This window comes from Danio rerio, chromosome 21, assembly GCF_052040795.2.
Source record: "Danio rerio strain M-AB ecotype USA chromosome 21, GRCz13ab, whole genome shotgun sequence".
Classification (NCBI taxonomy): Eukaryota; Metazoa; Chordata; class Actinopteri; order Cypriniformes; family Danionidae; genus Danio; species Danio rerio.
Window position 1 is genome coordinate 33,933,646 of NC_141041.1, and position 19,086 is coordinate 33,952,731.

Sequence of the window (19,086 nt, forward strand, 5' to 3'; positions counted from 1 at the left end):
CAATCGGAAGCTGTCGTTATTTTCCGTAAATGGAACGATGGCAGCAGGATAAAAAAATCCGAGGGTATGGAAGGTGAGCGGGGACAAATGTGGTCAAGACCCTACGGGCAAGACCTTTTATTTACAGTCTATGGGCGAGACAATGCAGGTGCAACGAGATTACATTTAAAATGTTCTATACTTTGTTTAAATATGTCAGTGGTGCTCTGTTTAATTTAATATGTGCTAATTTCCATCCATTTCTAACACAAAAATTGGTAACACTTTACAATAACAGTAAATGAATAATTATATATGAATATGTAAACCAATCATTACTTTATTATGAATTAACGAGTTAAGACATGTCCTAATCATGAACTAACTTTAATTACAACATGAGTCACGTGAGTTCATTTGTGAATAACGTCTGCTTTAATTACTTGTTAGTACATGTTGTTAATCAGTGTATTAAGTAACATTTGAGTTTAAGCAAAATGTAACCATAAACATGAAACAGTGTGTGGCATAAACTTTAAACAGCGCGGCGTAAACTTGAAACAGCAAAGCCTTTACGTAAACTGAAAACAGTGTTACATTGACTCGAAATAGTTGCATAGACTCGAAACAGCGTGATGTACAGTTGAAACAGCATGGCCTTGGCGTAAATTCGAAACAGTGTGTCAGACTCGAAACAGCGTGATGTAGACGTGAAACAGCGTGACATGGCCTCAAAACAGCCTGACATAGACTCAAAACAGCATGGCGTAAACTAAACAGCGCGGCTTAAACTTGAAACAGCGTGGCCTTGGTGTAAACTTGAAACAGAGTGGCATATTGAAACAGCATGACGTAGACTCAAAACAGCATGGCGTAGACTCAAAACAGCATATAGTTAACTTGAAACAGTGTGACATAGACTCGAAACAACATGGCGTGTGAACTCTAAACAGTGCAGCGTAACATTGCGGCCTAAACTTGAATGTTGTGTTCACACCAGACGCGGCACGCATGAATAAATCTCGCTATTCACGCATAAATAGATGCATCATGAACTTATGAGCTGTTAATGTATGTGTATGTCATGACTTTACTTGGAGGGGCACATCACCATTAACTCATCCTTGACTACTTTTGTGTTTACAGTGTTCATGTTGATGTTGACAGAACCCTTTTCTATTGTTATTCAGTGTAAACGAACTACAAGGATGTGCATAAAGAGATCATGAAGAGTTCCGCCCCATTCACACGGGGCTTCAGCATCAACGCTTGACAGAGGGCGTGTCTAAAGTTGGAGCAGACGCGATCGTCATAGCAATGCCAGCCAATGAAATTAGTCAGCAATCGGCTACTGGCTGAGGATTGGCTGATGCTGTAAAAGTTGGGAAAGTCCCAACTACTGCAGCGAGCAACGCTACTGAAGCGGCGCAGGTGGATCCACAATGCAGTTCGGCAACGCCTGACGTAACCCATTCAAAGTGAATGGGAAATGTTGACGCTGATGCCCCGTGTGAATGGGGCATTAAAAATAGGTTAATGATGATGTGCCCCTCCAAGTAAAGTCATGATATAATTCTACATTAGCATATAATGAGTTCATGATAGTTAAATTAAGCAGAAACTAATGTGGTCATTCATCCATTTTCTTTTCCTTTATTAATCAGGGGTCACCACAGCGGAATGAACCGCCAACTTATCCAGCATATGTTTTACGCAGTGGATGCCCTTCCAGCTGCAACCCATCACTGGGAAACAAACATATATTCAAACGAAAAAAAAAAACACTACAGACAATTTTAGCCTACCCAATTCACCTGTACTGCATGTCTTTGGACTTGTAAGGGACACCGGAGCATACAAAGGAAACCCACGCGTACACAGAGAGAACATACAAACTCCACACAGAAATGTCAACTGACCCAGCTAAGGCTCGAACCAGCGACCTTCTTGCTGCGAGGCGACAGCACTACCTACTGCGCCACCGTGTCGCCTAATGTGGTAATTATTACAATAATTAACAAACAACCATGTACTAACAAGTAAAGGTCTCTGTTATTCACACATCAACTCATGTGACTCACATTGTCGTTAAAGTTAGTTCAAAATTAGTGCATGTATTAACCCATCATTAGTTTATAATAAATGAATGTTTACTTTATATATTAACAAGTCATTACTCATGAACTGTTATTGTAAAGTGTTACTCAAATTTTTTTATTAAAAGAGATGCAAAGGTATTATATTAAATATAAGCCTTCAGAATATAGATGTGAATAAAACGTTTGGTAATGTGAGTGATGCTGAAGTGGAGATTTATGACCCATTTTGAGAAAACAGCCTTTAATGCATTACTACTGCAGTCTACAGACACAGACTGATAAAGTGTGGTAGAACTGAAGAAATCTATGAGGGTTCTTTTCTTTACATTAGACCAAAAAGCACATTATGAAAGGCAGATAATCTCGAAGTATGAATTTTGACAGCTTAAATCTTGGAGTTAACTATCTCTTTAACATGCAAATAATGTGGTTTTAACAAACCCTGATAAATAAGGGTTTCGGCTGAAGAACCCAATGTTCAACTTGTTTAGAGCATTGAAAAAATTCTCAATTTACGATTTATAGTCAACATTATGTGTTTCAGTAAAATATACATATTTTTTATTTAGTCTGTAAATTCTTGATGACATTTTTAAACCATTTAATAATAAAAAATTATTTATTTTTTGGCATTAAAAAAAACAAATAAAGTGCTTTTCAGCTATATTTATTTATAGTCACCCACCGACCACAAGGTGGAGCTCCATCCTCGTCCTGATGAGACGCTTGTGGCGAGAGAAACGAGAAAGAGAAAGACAAGAATGAGTGGTTTGGGGGTTTCCCTCTTCCTTTGGTTGTCTCATCGCTGCAAATTCACCAACTCTTAAAGGTGATCTGGAGGTAAAAAGTATGAGAAACACCAGGGGCCTCATGTACGAAGACTTGCGTTGAAATAATACTAAAACATTTCGTGGTGTCTGAACATCGCACTGAGTGAATTAAAAAAAGAAATGGTCCGATGTAAAGATGCAGGAGTATGCATATATTAGTGGCATTATTGAAGTAAACATCACAATCAAACTATTGCCATCATGTAGACTTTAAGCCATATTTCTCGCCAAGATCACAAAATGCAGAAGTTTTTTTTCTTTCCACTCGGCGTGCGTTATTAAATTTTATAACTCTTACCAGTCCTTACTGCTTATTTGCATCTAATACCCCAGTATGTCTAGAGGGCATGAATGAAATGTTCATGAGTTAAAGTGAAACTGCCGAATAATATCTTTAAATACATCACTCACCAAGAACCGACCCATTGCCCACCCTGCCACCTTGGAGCCTCCTTGCTGTCTTTCTTTCCAAATTTGAACCCAACTCAGCAGAGCTTCTAGAGTATAGGTCTTGAAAATCTGAAACGGTCATCATCGTGGGCCAGAAAATCAATGTGATCTCTGAAAAACGCTTCCCTTTGTTTTCAACCATTGACAATGTCCTCTAATTAGGCCAACATTGCCATTTGCGAATGCATTTATATGTTCTAAATCACATAATTGCTAAAAAAAAAAAAAAGTGTCAATTAGCTAATTTTATTAATTATAAATGAACAGCAATGTTTTTCACAAGTGTTGGTACGATTCTCTGTAGTGTGCAACTTAACATTATTGCCTCTAGGAGTGGCCAATGGAAATGAAACAAACACACACAAGAAATACACGTACGCCAGACATGAAGTTGGCACGGACCAATGCACACTCACGTTAATTCCATGGTTAGTAAATCCAAATGTGAGCGTGAAACCTTTGTTTACGCAGCGTTGATACATTAGACCCCTTTGCTATGAAAAGCCAATTAACACACAAATACTTGAAATATTTGACATCTTGAACACAATGTTTTAAATTGAAATGAATTAACTATTATTGTGGTTTGAGGTCAAGTGGTAAACTATGGAGTGTTTCAAATGGGATATATCACCCTCAAAGAGCACTTCAGAGTGAAAACAATAATGGCCACTATTTTGAAGTGTTCCAAACCGAAGTTCTCAAAACTAAGCACTTGGGAGTACCCTTTGGCCTCGATGTTCCATTTGGAAGGGCTCATCCCTATGCCCTAATCCCTTCAAAGCTGTGACTCCAGTGAGTAAAACGCTCTAAGGGAGTGGGGCATAGAAATAATCCCTTCCAAATGGAACGGAGTGAAAGTGTCCCTTAGGAGTCATCAACTCACCATAAATATCACTTAGTGGCTTTTGTTGGTATAGCAGCTCACACTCTTTTAAAAGTGGGGGGACAGCTGTATTTATGTGAAGCTGCTTTGACACAATCTACATTGTAAAAGCGCTATACAAATAAAGCTGAATTGAATTGAACTGTATGAGATCCAAAAGTTTACGTTCATATAATAATTAATCTCCTGTTTCTAAGGCCCAATCCCAATTCTACCCCTTAGCCCTTCCCCTTACCCCTCCTTTTGCATGTTCACGTCAAGGGGTTAGGGGTGTCCCAATTCTCTTTAGCTTGAAGGCGTAGTGGAAGGGGTGAATAGCCCTTCGGACAAAGATTTTTCAGGACCACACTCGAAACCAAGGGGTAAGACAATTTTCAAGAATACACCAGCCACAAAGGCAGATCGCTACACCCAGAAGTAAGGAGATCCACGAATTAGTATTTTTTGTCATTATTACGTATTTTTACAACAAACATGTTTATTATATTTATAACCGTGTTTGTGTTTAACCGTAATGCTTAAAAAAAAACACTAAAATAAAGACCTAAATTTTGTGATCTGTAATCCATAATCATAATCCTGTATAGCAGTCCCACAAAATTCTGACACTGTGACACTCAAATACCCTGTGAGAAATGAGCTTTTCATGGTGTCTTCTATAATGTTAAGAGTTATTTTGGTGTGTTTACATAGATGAATATGGCCACTGTGTCAAATGCACAGTAGGGTTATGATCTTATTGCCATATTATATTGTTATGAAAACATAATATATGACTTCAGTGATTTCCTGAAGATAAATAACACAACTGGAATAACTACAGCAGTCACCATCGTCTTATCTCATATGAAGCAAGAGATTGTGATGACATATGATGATGACGTCTGCAGGTGCTGTAGTGTTGTTCCAATTCTTCGGGGTAAATTTTTTAAGCCTTTCCCCCTCACACTCAGTTTCAAGAGCCAAGGGGAAGGGGTAGGGGTACAAAAATAGAATTGGGATTGGGCCTAAATGGGCGGTCTCTAAAAGTGAGGCGGACATATCCTCCGTCACTATGCCCCTGCCCTATGACCCTTAGTCTCTTATTTTATATAATTTTTAGGGTGAACTAAATGTGCATGTGTATACATATTATATACATATATTTGTAAGACGTAGCCAACCATTCAAGAAACTTGAAAGACTACTCTTTAAAACAAGAATATTATATTCAGAAGCATTCCAGAATTATATTCATTTGAATTTGTTCATTACTTTTGCAAATCTACACTCAAAATCGGCATGATGGTGAACAGAATTGGTTGTCTTGATGTGAATTTGCAAAATAAACAGCAAAGGTCAATAATTATAGAAAAAAAAGAAAATTATGCCAATTTTAGCAGTTTTAAGCTGTGGTCACACTAGAGTTTGAGGTTGCGAAATCCTGTCATACGGAAACACTACTGTCATCCTGTCATTACAGAAGATAGACATTTAAAAAGCGAGCGATTGCTCCATATTTTTAAATTTCTGTCCAGAGAGGTCATGTTTTGATCCTCGAGTAGTCTCACGCAGTCAATTGATGCGTTTTCGCAGGTCACAGTTCACTAAGCTTGAACTTTGCATCACAGCAAACTGTGAAACTTGTAGCACAAACTTGTGTTACCGGTGTGACACATTTGTGTGCGTATGAATTGAGGTCTATGGGGAGAAAAGTGCAGTGTGACCGCGGCTTTACAACCCTTATCCGTGTTCACATTTCAGCCTGCTGTAATTTCAAATAAACTTTATTTGTACATAAACTGAGTCTGAATTTATCACACATACAATAAAAAAAAAATCTCTAAACGACAGAAATAGCCTGCCTCCAACCTTCAAGCTACCATCTTTACACAACTTATTTGAACAAATACTTGCTGTACAATACAGTATAACAATGTGCCTTCAGAATACAGTGGTTGCTTTCATTGATTCGCTCTAAATGTCCCAAATACAGTGCATTTATAAATGTATACACATTTCAATTTCAGAGGAATGCATTGTACAGATAAAAAAAGAGAGAGATAGAGAGAGAGAGACTGCAGAAGAAAAAAAAACTGAACAACAGCTACAGTACACAATTCATTTCCTTGAGGAATTTTTTGATTAAGAGGAAGAAAAAAAACAGGCATCTTAAGGCTTATGTTGAATTAGATGGACCTTCGTCAGGAAGTATAAAGGTCTGCAGAGTAAATACTGCTATGTCATACTGCCCTTTTATATTTCAACAGAACAAAAAAAAAACACTGATATTTATAACCGTCATCCAAGAAAGTCTATTCTTACTATCAAAAACAAGTCAAGAGGAAAGACGAGAAAAGAAAGAAGCGGGAAGCCATTCGCCTCCAGTTTCCACTGTCAGTTTGAAGATAAGTTCTAACAGGACGTCCGATACACACAAAACTCGAAACATTTGCATCCTTCAGAATGTCTCTCAGCAACTCATTCTGGAATGTACAATGTTGATGGGTCAGCGTCTGGGACTGTCTGCATATGATAGTAGTCGGCATGTCTTCATTAACGGGTCGTCTATGCGCCCGCGCGCCTCGTGTGGAGGTTCCTGAGAGGCCTGCCAGTGTAACGTAGCAGGTGGTGCAGAGAGAGCTGAATGCTGGCGGTGGAGCTGAGGGTGGGGAAAGGAGATCTTCCCCGGATTGCTTTCAGTTCTCCTCGATGAGGGTGATATCCAATTCGGTACAATCCCTTTCGAAAACGCTCGTTTGTCCCCCGTCGCGCTCCTCTGGGTCCTCCTCTTCTCTTTCCTCCTCCTCGTCGCTTTCACTCAACGGGCCAATACTCGTCCTACCCAAGCCTTCAGCTGGTGAACATGAACCTCTGAAGTCTCCAAAAAAAGGCTCCAGGCCCATGCAGACGTCCCCCCCGCAGGCCAGTCTACCACGCTCCAGATAACTGAGAGGGTCTGTGCTTCGGGTCTGAAAATGAAATGAGATAAACACAATGTCACATACGTTTGCTGACAACAAACAGGTGGAGGAAGAATTTAATAAAGCTTATTCTCGCTTCTATTTGGAACATATTTGGCCTCGATCATACAGAACCAAGCGGCCACATCCAGCTCTCCTTTGTGATGCTAATACGGAAGTAGCTGAGGCTGCAATTCATCGAAATTCCACTAGGCCTGGTTCCATATTAGAGCACAAAGAAAAAACTAAGCAAATTGCTAGCAGGCATCTGTAGCTCCGCTCACTCTCCGCCTCTTTGCTCTTTTTTGGTTAACCCTGATCGGGGTAATGACACGCAAACAAAATGGCAACAGTTGGCTACACCCACTTGTAGCTTCATTTGTGCTCTTGTGAAGCCTATAGGTGACGTCACAGATCCCAAGTCCATATCAGGCTTGGCCAGTAATATGGTAATACGGTATATCCCACTGCTGTACCGCAGGAGTCCTCCAGATTTCTTGCATATGTATAAGCGCGGAAGCAGTCGGTAACTCTGGTGTAATTTGAAAAGGAGCGGGCGCGCGGTCTAAAAATATCATAGAGCTGCACGATTCTGGCTAAAATGAGAATCGCGATTTTTTTTGCTCAAAATAAAGATCACGATTTTCTCACGATTCTGTATGTGTAAAATAAAGGTATGGTAAAAACAAACATATGGCACAACATCGATAATAATATTATGTGTAGGTCTACAGGTTTTTATAAATAATTCTATTCTACTTATAATAATTATGATGTTGAATTATTAGGTTTGAGATATATGCTTGCAATCAGTCATATTAGACAATTTTATTCACTGGTAAAATCAGACATTTGAAATTATCAGATTATATTCAACAATATATAGGCTAGAGTAGGTGTACTGACACTGTAAACATTTATTTTCATGAACAACTGTGGGTTCGCTATAAATGAAAAAAAAAAAACATATCAAATGCTTGTCGTAATCATAACTCTAAAATGCGATATGTTAATTTAAATGAAGTGCACACTTTCGGTTTCATTCTGACTGCTAAGTGCTTGTTCATCCTCCGCGCGCGGCTCCCAAACGATCCCTCTGTGCCACAAACTCAATATTATTTACAACTGTATTACCTGTTACTCGCGACATACTGTATGCAGGTTCTGTTCACTAAAGTAGACGCGCGCGCCCTCTCTGTGATAACAGCTCACGGTCAGCAGCTCGTCACGTGTGATTTCCCAGCAACGAAAACATCATTATATGAAGACAAAAATGACATTTTTAGGTGAATTATACCTTATAAAGACATTATGTGACTCATTCAACATCATTTGGAGGTGTCAATGTCACTGAGCAACGTATGTGAAAAGACTCGTGCTGCCGCCTTTTCTTTTCTCCTGAACTTGAAAATGTGATTGACAGAATCGTAGAAATGCTGGATTAAGATCGTCTAGGGAGTCGAATCGAGATCGCGATCTTTTAACGATAAATTGTGCATCTCTACAATATCACTCCCGAGCATGCGCGCACTAGGGATGGCAGCCGTGAAACTGACTTGTGTTTCGAACAGTGTTTCGAAACACTGCACCGAAGCATGATCCGAAACCCCCAGGTCACGTGACTAAAGTGTTTCAAAACACCTGGTCACGTGACAACAGCGATTCAACGCATTGATAATTTCAGAAGCGTTTAGAAACCTGGAGAATCTGGATTTGACTAACATGGTCAATTTTACTTTTCCATCTCATATGGCGTAGTGGGCCGTGCGTGTGCACGTTGTAACTGTTTCAAGTTAATTTTGGGTTCAAATCCCGACTAGTATAAAAACACCAAAATCATCATTTTATGTATTTTAATCATGTTACTGTTTTATGGTGTAGTCTTGATAGTATACAGCTGCAGATACACCATCAATTTAGCATTATTTTTGTAACACTGTAAAACAATAATTAATATTTTTACAGTACAGTGATGGGTTTAGGTTTTGGATAGACGTTAATAAAATACAATGGGACATGTAATTAATAATATAAATAATTATTGTTAACTTCTGGACACAACTTTATCTGATCTAGCAACAACCCTGTTTTATGACCAAAACAATACTAATTTATTTACAAGGTGTTTATTTGGATGTTAGAGCAATGTTGAAACAAAAGGATACAAAAACAAAGCATTACCAACTGGTATTAAAGTATTTCAAAAATAATTGTATCAGCCTGGATTCGAACCTACTATCTCCGGATGGTGATCATGAACTCTAACCACTCGACTGAACCACTTTTGGATTCATTGCTACAAAGTGGGGTTTCATACCTCAATTTGCTCAACAGTTCTTTGCTGAAGCTGTTTCAGTGTAATACTAATAAAATGACCACTAGGTGGCACCGTAGAGTGGTGTTTCGAAACGTTTCGAAGCTTCGACACAGTTGCTTCGACTGTTTCAGTGTTTCACAAAGCCTCGCGTTGCCCACCACTAGCGCGCACCCACTTGGATGCTGTTTATTTGTGTGTGTATGTGTGTGTGTGTGTGTGTGTGTGTGTGTGTGTGTGTGTGTGTGTGTGAGAGAGAATGAGAGACAGTGTAGTGCTGTGCATCTCTCTCTCTCTCTCTGTGTGTGTGTATGTGTGTGTGCGCACGTTTGTGAATGAGAGAGAGCGTCCTGCACAGATCTCTGATACAAACAAGACAAACAGTTGACGGCGAGCCTAAGGTTGCATATATGGTATTCAGTTTCTGAATGGTTTAGGCTCAGGTTATGTAATACTTTCGAAAATCACGATCGCAATTCATATATATATATATATATATATATATATATATATATATATATATATATATATATATATATATATATATATATATATATATATATATATATATATATAAATATAAATATAAATATATAAATATAAATATAAATATATAAATATAAATATAAATATATAAATATAAATATATATATATATAAATATATATATATATATATATATATATATATATATATATATATATATATATATATATATATATATATATAAACCTGTGTCTGTGATGCAGCAAGTCCAGAGACTGTTGTGTACTCCTAAATTTTACATAAAATTCACTTTGATGTGTGATGCTGTAAGCTGAGAAAATATGATATATATTTCCTTCTATGCTAATGAAGGACTACTGAGACATTCCAAGCATGGGATGGGTCCTCCTGGTGAGGCAGAGTTCCTCACAGCTCCGATACACATCTCTGCCATTTGCTTACAGTAACCATGTGCTCTTCACCATACACAATTCATCTGCTCGTGTTCTTCTTTCAGATAACTTTGTCATGTTTGGTGTCATTTGACAGTTTATGACTTCAGTGTTGTAGTGATGAAATCAACAGAGACATCGATTAATTGTGTTTCAATCTACAATATATTTACTATTGTTGGGTCATGGCCTGAGGAGAGTATGTTAATGTACTTCTCCCCCACTTCATCTCTTTAACTTTGTTCTCACGTTCAACTGGTTTTGGGGGTTGGTTTTCACTTATGTTTGAGAATGCTTTGCTCGGGGTATAATAGGGAAAGGTAACTGTTGATCTGGGAGAATGACTTTTACTCTGCATCTCCCGCACACCAGTGCGTAGCCTCATATGCTAACAAAGGCAGTTTCACTGTCTTTGTTGCTCTGCAGTGCATATGTTACAGCTAATTTCTTTATACAGTATGTTAGTTTGTTTAATTCTAATGTCTGTATATTTAAACCTGTAACTTAATAAACAACTTTGCCTGCTTTAAGACGTAGAGATTCTTTCTCTTCATCAATGATGATGACAACTTTAATGGAGTCAGATTAATTACAATGGAGTCAGATAAATAATGGATTTAAACACGCCATCCTTCAACTGCTTCCTGTTTCCGATTATTGGTTCAGAATAGCAGCGTAAGCTTCAAGCCTTACAATTCAAATAAAAAGTGGTCGTGAACAAATAATTTATTAATTAAATTGAGTAACGGATTGGACCAAGAAGCAGCATTCCATACATCACGAGTCACGACTTAACAAGTGGATACACAGCTGATTCAGTGGTTGCCCAGCAACATAATAAGCACAGCACACTCCTTTTTCTCATTAACAAAAAAAGCAGTGAGGTGTGTGGCTTGATCGGCCCCTCATTTACGAGTGAGAATCAGCACTGTTTTTATGATACTATATTAAATCATGATACCTGTGTCACATTACAATATTATTTTGATTTGATTTACAGTCGTCTCTTGCTATAACGTGGTTCACCTTTCGCGCTCTTGCAGTTTTGCAAATTTTTTTTTCTTGCAGTTTGACATGCTTTTTTTAACAGCACGTTGTGTTCTGCGACCTGATTGGCTGTATACCACTGTCAATCAATCTCCTCTGTGCCGTGTCACCTGTACAGTACAGATTGTGTTCAGCTTGCCAAATTTACATAAATCTTTAAAGGGCACATAAGTTACCCCTTTTTTGAAAATTTATTTTAAGTCTTTTGTGTCCGCAGAATGTGTCTGTAAAGTTTCAGCTCAAAACACCCATCAGAGTATTAATTATAGCTGTTTGAAATGTCTAAATTATAGCTGGGAAAAGGTTGTTGCTGTTTTTTTGCACTGGGCCATTAAGGCGAGTCAGAATGTCAGAAATGATGTATGCATTTTTTCAAAATGCCGCCATCTATCGGTGAGCCATATCATACAGCCCATGATAAAACAAGTATAGATATTTACATAATTAAAAAAAAAAAAGGCAAATCTCAATATCAATGATATATGGTCACATGATGACGTATGGAGTGTTTAGGTTCACCAGCACGTAAAACACCTGTCTGAGAGGAAGATCAACACAGCTTAAGTTGACAATTTTGTAACTAAATTGGGAGCTACTTTATTAGTATGGAAGTTGTGGGCTTTATTTTACTAAGTAACTGAATGCTGAAGGTAACCTTGCCCACCAGAAGAAAAAAAAACTTGTTCAAAACCACCATGTAGTGGACTAACAAAATCGAATTTTATATTCAACCAAATAGTATAATAAAACATTGTTAAAATACAAATATGGGTGTCCATGTACTGACACAGTATCACCGCAGAAATACTATTGTAATACTATGCCCTGTTGATATTTTCCCCCACATTTAATATTAATATATTTGAAGTGTGTGGGTGTATTATGAGATTCCACTCCTATTAAGATACTTTCTTGCCATAAGTCAACTCCAAAATGCTAATGTGTCTGAAATGAGATTTTGACCACTTTCAGAGATCACTTTAGGTCACATTTGTAAAGTAAACAACACTCACGCGGTTGAATGTTATTGAAGAGCAACAGAAGACAAAATCTAAACAAAAAGTGTCAAAGTGTTGCATTTGAATGCATGTTAATCTCAGGTAAAAAACAATGCGGTATAGCTGAACAGATAAAGAAACAACTGTGGAGTCTGTTTACATTCAGTCAACTCATACGACCATGTAAATTATAGCAGGAAAGCATTTTTGACCCAAAACTCATGTGTGTGATGTTTGGATTACTCAAATTTGCCAAATTTGACGAGAATCTTTATCAGTTTATTAAAAAAAACATCTGTATAACTTAACAGAAGCAAAAAAATAAATAAAAATTGGTATTTTAGTGGCCCTCCAGTGTTAATTTTCAAACCAAAGGTATCACAGATTCCCACATTTCCCTACACTACTCTGAAATCTACATAGTAAACTATTTAGTAAATGTCTTAAATTTAACTTGAGGATCCTAATTCTTCTAGCATATCATTGGACAGATTTAGCTTGTGTTTAACTTTTAAAATCTTTACATTCTCAAACTGAAATGGTTTAAAAAAAAAAAGATGATAATTTTTCAATATAATATTGTGAAATATACTCATGTAGTTTGGATGTGAATGCAAATACACTGGTATACTATATACAAGTAGTGAATGCTGTGGATTTATGTTAGAATAAAGACTGACAGGAGAACATTTTATAATTCTTCACTCTTAAACCAACTTGTTAATGTTTAAATCAGCAATTAGGCCAGTTTGTAAATAGAGGAATTGGCCTTTTGTGGCTGTTAGAATGCATCGGCTTTCACATTATAAAAGTTTTCTGGTCAAAATCATTTTTGAAGTCACCAAAAGAGGACAAGCTCCACACTATTTTGACCCAGATCACACCTGTATAAAGTGTTGTTTACTTAGGATTGGATCAAAAAGACAAATTTTAATAGCGTGTTTTAACAGAGTTTGTGAACGGGAAATGAATCAATCTTGCTTAAATCAAGAAATTTTTAACAATAACTACTTTACATGCCATTTAATGTCAATTCTTCTCAAATCTTTTTTTTTCTTTTTATAATGTCAGATGCCTCCTATTTCTCATCAGAAATGCATCCCTAACAGATGTGCCATTTCAAGTGGAACCTGCTTCCAAAGTAAGTTATTTTTGAGAAAGAAATGCTGTAATAACCAAGTAATTATAGAAGATGGTTTCCGCTATGAGATAACACTTTCCAAAAAAAAGTAATCTTTACATCTCAACAATTGAGATCTTTCTTAAAATTGAGTAAACATCTGGAAAGCTTGATTTTGTAACAACAGTGAGGACTTTTTTCTGATCTAATTCTGAAAACAAAGTTAAAAGTTGAAATGAAACAAAAGACATAAAATCAAAATTGCAAGGCGGCATATAAAAATGCAATTTTAAGGAGCAAAACTACACTTCTTGTAATTATTGTGAGTTTGTAGCAAAAACTTTTAGATGTGATACGGAATTGTAAGAAATGAAGACAAAATTGCAAGAAAGGCTAAAAACTCAATATGCAATTCTGAGACGATTATATTTTTACATATACAATATTATATAGTTATTATATATCAACTATGGTTTATACCTCATAATTCTTAGAACAAAGGTACATTTCAATAAATGAACTTGTGAGAAATAAGTTTAAATTTTGAGAAAGCAATGAAAACGTAAGATAAACGTAAGATTTTTCCATTTGAAATTTCCCTTTTTTCCTCTAAAAGGTGGGATAAGTCTCCAAATTAACTCTTTCCGTAGAAGCGTTTTTTCTTTCTTTCTTAGTTTGCCAGCCACTGCCAGCATTGTTAAAATTTTCACCTAAATTTGATTGTCCTCAGAATATTTTCAGTATATTAAAATAAAGAATCAAGCCTCTCCTTTTATACAAACAAAATAGCATTTTATTTGTATTATTCACTGTGGAGAGCCCTGATAAAGAATGAGGCCAATGGAAATCTGTATGACTTAATTTTGACTTGTGATGGACAATTTCTGATCTTATATTACACTCTCAGAAGTTTCATAACTTATTCAGAACATGCTCTGTAACACACCTAAAACACATCAATGGCAGGGAAGTGTCATCTTTTAATTGACAAGGTATCTAGCTGATGGCTCAGAAAGAGTTAAGTGACTACGGGCCTACTCACACTATGTTATCCAAACCATGCCCAGGCCCGTTTCCCGGATCGTTTGAGATTTGTGATGGCTCTGAATCGGACTCAGGCATGGTTCAGTTGGCTGGCCCTGGCCTGTTTGGAAGAGGTGTGCCAAAGCGCGGTTCACTTTGGCACGGTACGCTTGTAGTGTGAGTGCAAAGTGCACCTGAGCCCAAAACTGAGGACGAGACGTTACATTTAAGGGACTGCTTTATAGGTGTTTATTAATCATTCTTAATGTTTAATAAATGCAAACTGTCGTAGATTATTAAAGACTGCACCATTAGCAAACCTCCTAATACCTGCAGCACAAGGACTTTTATGATTGTTTATGAGCGTCAAAGTTGGCTGATCTGTTCAGCAAAATATTTGACTGTCACAGCATCCCAAACGATTAAAATGATATAACTAAAGAAATCTCCACAGTGCTGAGCGAAAGCGCTTTTTACTGAACAGCACATCATCGATGACGCAAGCATGCTCATGCGCGAATGTAATATTAGTGCGGGCCGTTGTGGGAGATAGGACGGGGGACAAGCGTGCTTCGGCCCGGTTCAAGGGAACTGTACATAGTGTGAGTACGCCCTAAAAGAGAAAGGTATAAACGGAGGTCGGAGCCAGCTCCAAGTGGGTGGGACTTAAGCTCCAAATAGCCTGTATAAGATGGAAGTTTTCATTTATTTCATGTCATGACACAGATCCAATCTATTGTGTTTTATGAACATCTACACCAACCCTAAACCCGACCTCACAGTAACCTGATGTTTTATTAACGTCTACACCTACCCCAACCCTAAACCCAATCTCAAAGTAACCTAATGTTTTATTATCGTCTACACCTACCCCAACCCTAACCCAATTGCAAAGTTACCTAATGTTTTATTATCGTCTACACCTACCCCAACCCTAAACCCAGTCTCAAAGTAACCTAATGTTTTATTATCGTCTAGTCCTACCCCAACCCTAAACCCGACCTCACAGTAACCTGATGTTTTATTAACGTCTACACCTACCCCAACCCTAAACCCAATCTCAAAGTAACCTAATGTTTTATTACCATCTACACCTACCCCAACCCTAACCCAGTCTCAAAGTAACCTAATGTTTTATTATCGTCTACACCTACCCCAACCCTAAACCCAATCTCAAAGTAACCTAATGTTTTATTATCGTCTACACCTACCCCAACCCTAAACCCAATCTCAAAGTAACCTAATGTTTTATTATCGTCTGCACCTACCCCAACCCAATTGCAAAGTTACCTAATGTTTTATTATCGTCTACACCTACCCCAACCCTAAACCCAATCTCAAAGTAACCTAATGTTTTATTAACGTCTACACCTACCCCAACCCTAACCCAATTGCAAAGTTACCTAATGTTTTATTATCGTCTGCACCTACCCCAACCCTAACCCAATTGCAAAGTTACCTAATGTTTTATTATCGTCTAGTCCTACCCCAACCCTAAACCCGACCTCACAGTAACCTGATGTTTTATTAACGTCTACACCTACCCCAACCCTAAACCCAATCTCAAAGTAACCTAATGTTTTATTATCATCTACACCTACCCCAACCCTAAACCCAATCTCAAAGTAACCTAATGTTTTATTATCGTCTAGTCCTACCCCAACCCTAAACCCAATCTCAAAGTAACCTAATGTTTTATTATCGTCTACACCTACCCCAACCCAATTGCAAAGTTACCTAATGTTTTATTATCGTCTACACCTACCCCAACCCTAACCCAGTCTCAAAGTAACCTAATGTTTTATTATCGTCTACACCTACCCCAACCCTAAACCCAATCTCCAAAGTAACCTAATGTTTTATTATCGTCTAGTCCTACCCCAACCCTAAACCCGACCTCACAGTAACCTGATGTTTTATTAACGTCTACACCTACCCCAACCCTAAACCCAATCTCAAAGTAACCTAATGTTTTATTATCGTCTACACCTACCCCAACCCTAAACCCAATCTCAAAGTAACCTAATGTTTTATTAACGTCTACACCTACCCCAACCCTAAATCCAACCTTACAGTGACTTCTTGTGTTTTATTACGTCTACACCTACCCCAAACCTAAACCCAAACAAAGTGACCTGTTGTTTATTAACATCTACACTTACCTCAACCCTAAAGCCGACCTCACAGTAACCTGAGGTTTTATTAACGTCTATACCTACTCCAACCCTAAACGCAACCTCACAGTAACCTGTTGTTTTAACATCTACGCATTTAACGTTTTATTAATTTCTACTACACCTATACAAACCCAAAACCTAACCCACTTGTGGCACAAATAACTCCAACTTGGAGGTCACCCAGCCTACGTGCAGTGTAATCTGTCCCATTTGGAAGTCTCCAGGCTGCAGCGATGCTTACTTGGATTACAATGCCACAAGTATCTTTTTGTTTGATTTATTTTTTCCCTGACCTTAGATAAATAAAAGCATCTGCATACCTGTGTCATTTTGGCGAAGTCTAGCACAGGCCGCGCACATGGTCTGTCCGGGTCCCTGCGGCGCTTCAGGCCGGGTTTGAGCAGGAGCAGGTCGCAGGGCTGAGAATGGCACCGTGGAAGTTGTGGAGGAAGAGCGCGGCGCACCGAAGACGGAGTGCTGCAGGCAGACGAGGGTGAGGCGGGCACCACCGCGGGGTGAGAGGCTATCTGTGGGGGCACTGGAGGCGGTGGCAGGAACTGGGCAGCCGCTTCCCGGATGAGCACAGGAGAGAGAGAGAAGCGTCTCTGTGGCGGAGGCGGCGGGTGGAGCGGCGACGGAGAGGACGAGCACGAGGACGGCGAGGGGAAGAAGCAGCAGCAGGCACCACCGCCCGCACCGTCACTCGGGTCCCAGGGGAACGTCCACGGCAGCGGGGAGTCCGGGGACAGGGCCAGGCTGAAGAAAGTGGGGCTGGAAGAGGAGTGCAGCGAGGAGTTGAGCGAGGAGCTGGGGGCACGCAGCGGACACGGCCCCCCCGCGCCCCCTCCACTGTGACATCTGCGGTTCACTGGTGTCCAGACCTTGGATGCGCTCGGCCGCCAGGTGTACCGGCAGCGGGACAGGTCCTCTGGTACTGACAGCGAACGACAGTGGCGTTTGGGGGGTGGCGGGGGGGGAGGGGGAGGCCCGGGAAAAGACAGGTCCGTCACAGAGGTGCTAGGGGCGAGCGGACGGTTCAGGGCATCCCCCTCCGGCAGGTGGCTTTCTGGAGGACCCAGGGGCACGGGGCCGGGGGGGAAGCTGGAGCTGAGCACCCCCTGCAGGCTGGCCTTCGAGGATGGGCAGAGCTGCCAGTAACTGCTCTCTGAAAGAGGACCGAGGACACAGATTAAAGTGCCATTTCAGAGTTTAGAAATAACACATTTCTATAATACAATAATAAAGTAATATACACAATACTAAATCAAAATTTTTTTTTTACTTTTGATAAAACTACAATTTTAATGGACCCATGTTTAAACAAATCTTTTTTAAGATAGAAAGAGTTGGGCATTGGAAAAGTTTTAAACAAGCAGCTTCTGTAAGGCCGTTTACACTAATATATTTTAGTTTTGAAACGCTGTCTAAGAATGAAAACGATCCGCATCCACACTGGTGCTTCACCTAGCGTTTCTGAACATCTCTCTGTTCACACTATACTGCTGAAAACGCACATCATGTGACTACACACACACTCTGCCACACACTGCAAGCATATATGTGCGCGTCTGAACTCCAGGCAGTCAGCGGTAAAAATTACGTGAGTTTTTAGCCCCTGTAGAATTATTAGCCCCCTTTGAATTTTTTTTTTTCTTTAACATTTCTAAAACTATGTTTAATAGAGCAAGGAAATGTTCACAGCATGTCAGATAAAATGTTTTCTTCAGGAGAAAGTCTTATTTGTTTTATTTCGGCTAGAATAAAAGCAGTTTTTAATTTTTTAAAAATCTTTATAAGGTCGTAATTATTAGCCCCTTTAAGCTATATATTATTTTGAAAGTCTACAGAACAAACCATTGTTATAAACTGCCTAGTTAACCTAAGTAGACCAGTTAAGCCTTTAAATGTCACTTTAAGCTGTATAGAAGTGTCTCGAAGAATATCTAGTCAAATATTATCTACTGTCATCATGGCAAAGATAAAATAAATCAGTCATTAGAAATGAGTTATTAAAACGATTATGATTAGAAATGTGTTGAAAAAGTCTGCTCTCCGTTAAACAGAAATTGAAGGAAAAAATAAACAGGGGGGCTAATAATTCCAAGTTCAACTGTATATAATGTTTTCTTCAATAAATGAACCTGACAGGACAACAGGAGATGGCAAAAAACCTGCTGCTGCAAGGAATTAGACTGACTACTATTCATCCATTGGCCTACTATTTATATTCATTAAAAATAAAACAAAGAAATATAAAATACAGAAAAAAAAACATCTAAATCGG

General features: G+C 38.6%; 2 protein-coding genes and 1 long non-coding RNA gene across 3 annotated transcripts in view; 1 reads left to right on the forward strand and 2 right to left on the reverse strand.

Moving 5' to 3' along the window:
• timd4 (T cell immunoglobulin and mucin domain containing 4) overlaps positions 1-19,086 on the reverse strand; it is a 1,098,921-nt gene that overhangs the window by 899,638 nt on the left and 180,197 nt on the right. The gene's annotated exons all lie outside the window — the stretch shown is intronic.
• LOC141380016 (uncharacterized) lies at positions 13-19,035 on the forward strand. The gene is made up of 4 exons (XR_015520495.1): positions 13-148; positions 1,644-1,977; positions 13,554-13,623; positions 17,101-19,035. It is a non-coding gene; the product is annotated as an uncharacterized LOC141380016 (long non-coding RNA).
• fam53c (family with sequence similarity 53 member C) overlaps positions 5,437-19,086 on the reverse strand; it is a 26,703-nt gene continuing 13,053 nt past the window's right edge. Inside the window, exons 4-5 of the mRNA NM_001111239.4 lie at positions 17,123-17,967; positions 5,437-7,195 (exon numbers count right to left, since the gene is read on the reverse strand). Coding sequence (NP_001104709.1) covers positions 6,923-7,195; positions 17,123-17,967 — 1,118 coding nt within the window. The 3' untranslated portion in view covers positions 5,437-6,922. The remainder of the gene's footprint in view (positions 7,196-17,122; positions 17,968-19,086) is intronic.